This window comes from Aegilops tauschii, chromosome 7, assembly GCF_002575655.3.
Source record: "Aegilops tauschii subsp. strangulata cultivar AL8/78 chromosome 7, Aet v6.0, whole genome shotgun sequence".
In the NCBI taxonomy this organism is placed as follows: domain Eukaryota; kingdom Viridiplantae; phylum Streptophyta; class Magnoliopsida; order Poales; family Poaceae; genus Aegilops; species Aegilops tauschii.
Genome location: NC_053041.3, coordinates 258240760 through 258249676, shown reverse-complemented (window position 1 = coordinate 258249676; position 8917 = coordinate 258240760). Strand labels below are relative to the sequence as shown.

At 50.9% G+C, this 8917-nt stretch overlaps 2 protein-coding genes across 2 annotated transcripts; both read right to left on the bottom strand.

The window, feature by feature from the left end:
• Nucleotides 1–662: 662 nt before the first annotated feature.
• LOC141027078 (uncharacterized) lies at nt 663–1499 on the bottom strand. The gene has a single exon (XM_073504000.1). The coding sequence runs from the start codon at nt 1497–1499 to the stop codon at nt 663–665; it is 837 nt and encodes a 278-aa protein (XP_073360101.1).
• Nucleotides 1500–1526: 27 nt separating this feature from the next.
• On the bottom strand, nt 1527–2135 carry LOC141027077 (uncharacterized). Its single transcript, XM_073503999.1, has one exon. The coding sequence runs from the start codon at nt 2133–2135 to the stop codon at nt 1527–1529; it is 609 nt and encodes a 202-aa protein (XP_073360100.1).
• Nucleotides 2136–8917: the final 6782 nt, after the last annotated feature.

Below are 8917 nucleotides of genomic sequence, written 5' to 3'. Positions count from 1 at the left end.
TGTGGCTTCGCCGAAGTGGTGCAGGATGAGCATCAGCTTGTCTAACTCTTGCCTGACTGGGTTGATGAAGATGACGGTGTCGTCGGTGTAGAGGCTGGTGCGCATGCGCGCGCCCATCCCGGGCACCGTGGATAGGAGCCCCGCACTAGTTGCAGCCTGAAGAAGCCGGTGTAGAGGGTCAATGCAGATAATGAACAGCAGCGGAGAGAGGGTGTCACCTTGCCTCAGCCCACGCAGGTGAATGAACGCGGTGCCCGGGACGCCGTTGAGGAGACATGATGACGAGGGCGTGGCTAGGAGCAGGGTCACCCAAGCACGCCAGCGCGCTGGAAAGCCCATCTTTTCGAGAAGTTTGGGAAGAAACTCCCATGAGATGCTGTCGAACACCTTTGCAATGTCAAGTTTCAGTAACAGAGCCAGAGATTTTCGACGGTGTAGAGAGCGCACGTTGTTCTGGACGAACAAGAAATTGTCATGGATGCACTTTGTCTTCTGGAAAGCTGACTGCGCCGGGGAGATGATTGTCCCGATGATCGTCGCCAGTCTCATTGATAGAACTTTGGAGATCAACTTGGCGATTGAGTGAATGAGGCTGATTGGTCTGAAGTCGCGCATGCAGGTAGCCCCGTCTTTCTTCGGCAGTAGCGCGATCATGGCAGAGTTTAGGGCGGAGAAGTTGCCCCCCCCCCCGGGCTGTAGAAGTGGTCAAACATCGCCATGATATCGAGCTTGATGGTGCTCCAGCAAGTGCGAAAGAAGTTGCCCGAGAAACCGTCCGGTCCTGGTGCCTTGTCTGCAGGCGAGGCGATGACAGCAGCCCAAACCTCCTGTTCTGTGAAGGGGTTATCCAGGCCAGCGTTGCTGACAGAAGGCAGGTCGATCCCATCCCAGTTTATGGCGCAGCCACGGTCCCGCTTGGTGCCCAACAGGTTGACAAAGTGATCATGAGCTGCTGCTGCTGCTTTGTCAGTGTGTGAGATTGCTGTGTGCGAGTCGATTTGCAGAGAGTGGATGAAGTTCTTCCTTCGCCTGGCGTTGATCTTGGCCTGAAAAAATGCTGTTCTGGCATCTCTAGCCCGGAGCCAGGTGATTCTAGCAGCCTGTCTTTTACGCGCGCGCTCGATCGCAGCCAATCCCACAATCCTCTGCTTAAGTTGCTTGCGCAGGTTGAATTCCGCCGTGGTCAGCTGGTGCTTTTCTTGTGCAATGTCGAGCCTGAGGATGATCTCTGCAGCCAGGTGAAACTGAATTTTTGCATCGCTGAATAATGATTTGGACCAGATCTTCAGGTCATGGGATGTTCGCTGCATCTTGATCTTCAGTCTAGCCATGGGGCAGGTGTAGTCAACTGGCCGCAGCCAGGCCCGCTCGACCGTTTCCCTGAAGTGCGGAAACCGCGGCCAGAAAGACTCGAATCTAAATGTAGCCTTCCGGTTGGGCGCAGCCACGTCCGCCAAGAGGAGCGGGCAATGGTCGGAGCAGGCAGTCGACGCGGCCATGAGCTTGTGCGAGGGGAAGAGATCGTCCTATTCTATGTTGCAAAACACCTTGTCGATGCTAACCATTGTTGGATTTGTCCTCTCATTTGTCCAGGTGAACCGCCTGTTCTTGCACTTTATTTCCTTCAGACCTGCTGTATCGATCGCTCTCCTGAACTGCCCCATGATTCTTCTGTTCAGATTTTGGTTGCTCTTGTCCCTAGCCTCGTAAATGATGTTGAAATCACCGTTGATCAGCCATGGCCGCCTTGCCGGTGGAGCCACCTGAACTAGTTCAGCTAGGAAGGAGTCTTTGAGGGCGTCGTTGACCGGGCCGTACACCGTCGTCAACCAGAACGAGCAGTTGCTCTGAATGACAGTGACCTTGGCCGTGATTGAGAAAGCGCCAATAGCATGCGTGGCTAGGTCGAGCAGCTGCTTATTCCACAAGATCGCTGCGCCACCGCAGGTGCCCATGGCCGGCAGGACCGCACAGCCATCCAACGTACTTCCACCCAGCTCGCGGACAATTTCAGCAGACCAGGCTGCAAGCTTTGTCTCTTGCAGGCATAGGATGCAGGTCCTATGAGACTCAGCGAGCTCTTTAACAGCATATCTTCTCGCCGGTGAGTTTAGTCCTCTGACGTTCCAACTCATGATGGAAATGGGCGTGCTAATCATTTGGCACAAGCAAACTCTCCAGCAGCATTTGAATTTCATTGATGCAAAGCAAATACAGGTACACATCCATCCTATCCCAAGCGCGCCAGAGACCACCAACAGGCCCCAAGAAATTCTAGCACGAAGCGGGCCAACAGAATCAGACACGAAGACTACAGAGATCTAGCATTAATCCTAACTTGGAATGGCTTAAGGTCGATCGCTACTGGCTAGATGTAAATCTATGACGATCTAACATAACTAGGTAGCTGCAGTTGCAGCCTCTCAGTCCGGTCCGGCCATGCCGCCGGCGATGCGCAGCGCCTCCGGGTCGAGGCAGGTAAGCTTGGCGATGATCGAGATGTCATCGTCGGTGAGGGGCTCGTCAAAGCGCTTGATCAGCGCCTCGGCAACCTGAGCCGTCATGGCCTCCTTTGGCCCTAGCAGGCCCAATTTCTTCACGAGCAGGAGCGAGGCGTGCTGAGTCACCGGCACCTTGAGTTGGTCGCAGTCTGCCGTGCGCTCTGCCTGGTTGGGGTGGCGCCAACTCGAGCTTGGGGGGAGGGGGCGGAGGAGTGTCTGGCAGGGGCGATGGGGAGGATCGGAGCCGGGGCATCGGTGAAGAGGGGATGGTCTGGTGCTGCCGCGTCAGCGTTGCTGTCCAGCTGGAGCTGGAACACTTGCTGGGTCACCGCGCCGACCTGGAGCCTGGTGGAGACGGCCGTTGGGGGGCCTGGTAGGTCGCGGTGATGGAGCTGGACGGAAACTCGAGGGGTGCAGCGAGCGTGTCGGCGATGGCTTGATCGATTTCCTGAAGATTGTCGTTGCTGCTGCCGGCATGGATGGGCGAAGGAGGAACGTGGTCAGACAAGTCGAAGAAGGCCGCGACGGGGTCCACGGGCCCCACCGACCTGCCACCGCCAGCAGGCGCCACGAGGGGGGCCTGGTCGATGAGAAGGGGTAGAGGAGGCGTGGCCTTGAGGGTGCTGCCGCTGCCGCGGGAGCTGCGGCGGTCGTCCTTGCCCTGGCGCCGGCTGACCGGCGTGCGGCTACGGTGGCGGGGGGGAGGGGGGGCCCTAGACTTCATCGGAGCCAGCTCCTTTCCGCCCTGCCCGCTGTCGAGGAGGGTGCTCTTCCACGATCTGCGCCCCTGGTCACCGTCCTGGTCGTAGCGGTCGCGGCGCGGACCGAGCTGCAGGCCACCGCAGCCGGCGGAGGAGACCACTGCTGGATGGCGTCTGCTCTGCCCCTACCCGTCCTTGACGTGCATGGCCCACGTCCCGGGCCAGACCATCGGGAAGAGTGGGCGGAGTGGGAGGAGCGCGGCGAGGGCGGCGACCGGTCGTCGACGCGGTCGATGTGGATGAGCATCTCGTGCAGCTTGACGCGGGGAGGGGGAGCGACCTCACGGCACGGGGGGGAGTAGCCCAACATGGCCTTTACGCGGCCGGTGCCGCGCGCCGCCAGCCAGATGGAGTGCTTGGTGGGGATGAAGGCGACGCCCCACACCCACACCCAGCAAGTGAACGTGCGCGTGTGGCCACGCTCGTGCGTGCGGCTGTCAAGGCGGTCGACGATGCACTTGGAGCCGAGCACCTTCTCCGCCCCCCCCCCGACGGACCACATCTACATGGGCATCTTCTTGATGACAACGTGCACGTCAAGGAGGAAGTCCTGGTGCACGGCGTGCTCATCCTCGTGCCACTGCTTGATGTTGAAGACGCCGCCGTCGACGTTGATGGAGCCGAGGCGGACAGCGTTGTCGCGGTGCGCCGGCAGCTCAAACAGCACCATGAAGACCTCCAGGTCGTGGCTTGTCACCCGCAGCAGGTGAGCCGGCGTGCGCAGCGTGGCGTCGAGGGCGCGGCCCACCGACATGGGGCTCGCGGCATGTCGCTTGACCGTGGAGGTGAGGAGGACGGCGTGGCGGCGCAGGTGGAAGATCTGCTGCTCCATCTCCGGCGTCTCGATGACGATCTGGTGGCTGCTCCTAGGCCGCCTGGATGGGTTGGTGTGGTGGCTGCGCTCCATGGCCGGTGCGGTTGGAGGCGATGGGAAGCGGAGGCGAGTGTGCACCGAGCCGCGCGCCGGAACAACCCTTGCATGCCGCCCGAGCTAGCAGTCCTTGGCGATGTGGCCGGGCAGCTTGCACCGTATACAGTGGATTGGATCTCTACAATCTACACGACGATGCTCGGAGCTGAGATAGCGGAAGCAGAGGCCCTTGAAGCGCTCTAAGAAGGCCTCCCGCCCCGCAGCATTGAATGGGGGGCGTTGGCCATGACGCCGCCGCGAGCGGCCGGGGGAGGCATGGGCGCGCTTGGCTGCCCGGCGAGCGCTGCGGGATTGGACCCGGTCCATTCATTACCATGGCTCGAAGAGGAATGGTCGGCGCGGGGGAAGGGCAAACTACAATGGACATGAGGCACGGCTGCTCGATCTGTCGATCCCTGGCAAGATCCGGGGGAAAGGGTGGCGCAAGGCCTGGAGCACTCCCCCCGGAGCAGGAGACGCGGCGGAGAACCCGGAGGCGGGCCGGGAGGCGGCGGAGGGACCGGATCCGCGGACGGACCGCGGGACATAGGCGGGCCGGGGATGGATGCGCGCCTGCCCCATCCCTCGCTCCCCTGTGAGCTGGAGCGGGCCCATTGGAGCCGGAGGGGTGGCGCCCCTGACCGGGCGGTCAGGGACGGAGGGTGGTGGCCGCCGCGGCCGGAGTCGCCGTCGGCGCGGGGGTGAGGGGGAGAGCTAGCTCGGCGAAATTCGCGATGCAGCTTTGCACACAAGATTTAACATTTCTGCCAAAATTAGGAGAAATTAAAATTTGTATAGAAAGACAGTGCAAAAAGTTTCAGAACCATTTGACGTTCCAGTAAAAAATGTAAAATCGCGCACTACAGCCAAAGTTTCTGTCCTGCACCGCACAAACCAACAAGCATTGTAAACATTCTAAAGGCAAACCTTGGCACATTATTTTTATAATACAATGGAATTGTACAAGGGGATAATTATTTTTGTTGAAAAGTTTCTGTAATCAAGATTCACAAAGTTTCCGTGAGCATGAACAAAGTTCAAGGAGCTCCCCCACTTCAACAATGCTTGTCTCTCTCACTTTCACTTTCCTTTTTGAAAATTTTAGGGTTCCCCTCTTTATTTTCTATTTTTAAACTTTATAAAAGCACTCAACAGAAATAAATGACTCTCTAAAACTTCCGGGTTGTCTCCCTGGCAGCGCTTTCTTTAAAGCCATTAAGCTAGGCAAATAGTGCTCAAGTAATGGATCCACCCGGATCCCAAGGTATATCAAAGCCAATTTTAATTAACAATGATTTGTGATTTAGTAGTGAGCACAAAGTAACATATATCATGCAACAACGAACTCTAACTCTCTTCCTATGCATCGGCATGTCATAAAAGAACAATTCATGCACACATAGTAAAGGCCAATGCATAGTATAAACAGTTTCTTGCAATTTTATCATATTGGAAACATAGGGAGGTGGAGATATAGTTCCTCTCTCATAATAATTGCAAGTAGGAGCAGCAAGCACATGCATATTATATCTATCAAAATCATCATGTGTAGCGGTAAAAGGCAACCCATCAATATAGTCCTTAATAAGTTCAACCTTCTCCGATATAGTGTAGTCGGGAGAATTCAAAAAGATAAGAGGACTATCATGTGTGGGTGCAATAGAAACAGTTTCATGTTTAACATAAGGAACTATAGCAAGTTCATCTCCATAAGCATCATTCATATTGGCATCTTGGCCACAAGCATAGCAAGCATCATCAAAAAGGGATATTTCAAAAGAATCAACGGGATCATAACAATCATCATAGCATTCATCCTTCGGTAATCACGAAGGGAAATTAAACAATGTATGAGTTGAAGAGTTACTCTCATTAGAAGGTGGGCACGGGTAGCTAATCTGTTCTTCCTCATTTTGTTCTTCGCTCTCCTCATCATCTTTTTCATCCAATGAGCTCACAGTTTCATCAATTTCTTCTTCCATAGGCTCCTGCAAAATATTAGTCTCTTCTTGGACAGCGGAGGAGTCCTCAATATGTGGTTTAACATAGGCATTAGAAGCATAATTATCATAACAATATTTAAGTATGGGAAAATTTTCAGATTTGTAAAGAGTTGCATCGTACTTTTCAATCAAAGAAGCAATTTCATAAGCAGCCTTAAAAGCAACAAATTCTTCAATTTGTTGAACATCATAGTAATTATAAACACCCTTAGCATACGAAGATATGATTCCATTATCGCTAAACTCACATTGGTAGGGAAGGTGTTTCTTAGGGTTTTCAGAACAACAAGTAACATCATATATTTCACATAAATTCCAAGCATAGCACTGCAAACGATGAATTTGATCCAGTAAAAGTTCCCCTTTTTTAGATAAGCGGTGTCGCACATAACAAGCATGCTCATCTAAAGATTTGCCCTCAACTAAGCTAGTTGGGGTTTTAGCACGAGCACAAAGGGATCGAAGATGATCCAAGTAAAAAGCTTTAGGAGTGTGATAGATTTTGAATGGTTCTTCAACCATTGGTTTAGTGGGTACAACTAATTTTTTGGTATTTTGCGTTTCCTACCCATAACAAATGATAGAGAACAACTTAGAACAGCAAATAAAAATTACTTAGTAATAAAGCAAACAAGCACACACGAGAATATTCACCCCACGCTATAACTCCCCGGCAACGGCGCTAGAAAAAGGTCTTGATAACCTACAAGTATAGGGAATCAATTGTAGCCTCTTTCGATAAGTAAGAGTGTCGAACCCAACGAGGAGCTAAAGGTAGAACAAATATTCCCTCAAGTTCTATCGACCACCGATACAACTCTACGCACGCTTAACGTTCGCTTTACCTAGAACAAGTATGAAACTAGAAGTACTTTGTAGGTGTTGTTGGATAAGTTTGCAAGATAATAAAGAGCGCGTAAATAAAAAGTAGGGGCTGTTTAGATAAAGACACAACTAAATTAGTTTTAGTAAAGAGCTTTTTGTCACGAGAAAGTTATTTGTCCCTAGGCAATCGATAACCAGACCGGTAATCATTATTGCAATTTTATTTGAGGGAGAGGCATAAGCTAACATACTTTCTCTTCTTGGATCATATGCACTTATGATTGGAACTCTAGCAAGCATCCGCAACTACTAAAGATCATTAAGGCAAAACCCAACCATGGCATTAAAGTATCAAGTCCTCTTTATTCCTGTAACACCCCGCATGTAACTTGCCATATTTGTAACTCCGACTCTTGCCATTTTCGGCCATGTGATATGATATTCCCTCTGTGGTCGGGTTTTGTCTTTCGTTTTGCATTTTGTCATGTCATGCATTTTCATATCATGTCATCATGTGCGTTGCATTTGCATACGTGTTCGTCTCGTGCATCCGAGCATTTTCCCCGTTGTCCGTTTTGCAATCCGGCGCTCCTATCTTCCCCGGTGCACCCCTTTCGTTTTCTTTCGTGTGCGGGTGTCAAACTTTCTCGGAATGGACCGAGGCTTGTCAAGTGGCCTTAATATACCACCCGGAGACTACCGGTCAAGTTTCGTTCCATTTGGAGGTCGTTTGGTACTCCAACGGTTAACCGGGCATCCGCAATGTCCATTTGTGTGTCCAGCAAAAACCCCCCTCAAATTTCCTAAGTCCCTGATATTTTACAGCAAGTGCTCTTGTTCCTAGTTGCATAACTCCTTGGATGTAGCTCCGATGCGCGTGTGTGATATCTTAAATTGTTCGTCTCGTGATGCTCTACATTTTGTTAAATTGCACCATATTCATTAGACGTCATCTTGTTGCCCAAATCTCTGTTGAAAGAGGGCTAGTTGCTGTTATTCTCTGATTCTTATCAGAACTTGGAGATTTGTCATTTTTGTATCTTTAATTCTGTGCATCTTATGAGCATGAGCTCTACATGTGTTTTGAAGTATGCCATGCCATCTTTCCAGTGATGTAGTCCATGTATTTTTGTGATCTCTGTGGTGACTAGAACAAGCATGCAAAGTTGGCCCCATAATATTTCTGATTTCAGGGACTTAGTGATTTCTAGTCTGCTGTTATTTTGTTGCCATGTAAACTTGATGCTACAGAGAGATCCATGCATATTTTCGAGATGTTCAGTAAGTATGTTTTGTAGCTATAGTTGTAATTGATCCATTCCTGCAATTGTTTGCAATTTTAGGGTACCATAGCATGACTCAATCTTGCTCTACTGTTGCTATAAAATATTTCTGGCAGATTCTTAACATGAGATGCATTTTTGCCAAGCTTATTGTAGTTGATCCGTACATGCTATGCAATTGTTCTTGCCATGGTTAGCTTCATAAACATTCCATATTGCTGTAGGTATGCTTGGTTTGTCATGCATTGCTCCGTAGTGAGTGCATCAAGCTCACAAAGAGGCCTACATATTAATATTTCTGCCATGCTCTGTTTTCTGCTAAGTCTGAAACCTGATAACGAAACTTGCTATGTTTACATGCTTGCCATCATATCTTCTGTTCCTTTTTGGCTTATGGTCAGCAAGGAACTTTTGTCATGTGTATTTAGTAGAACACTGCCATGCCTTGTTTTTCTATGTTAAGTTCCTGTAGCATGTTGATTTCGTGCTCTGAACATTGCTACCTGATGCTGATTTCTGCCATGCCCAGTTTTTCACAAAGTCTGTGAACCTGTAATCTTTTGCACTTTTGCCATGCTTGTTTGAGCTTGATATGTTGAGAACTAGCCGTAGCTCAGTGTTCATCTTTTGTCAA

Bases quoted from the DNA above. Each gene is read 5' to 3' on its own strand.
- LOC141027078 (XM_073504000.1), bottom strand. From the start codon at position 1,499: ATGGCCGCGTCGACTGCCTGCTCCGACCATTGCCCGCTCCTCTTGGCG.
- LOC141027077 (XM_073503999.1), bottom strand. From the start codon at position 2,135: ATGAGTTGGAACGTCAGAGGACTAAACTCACCGGCGAGAAGATATGCT.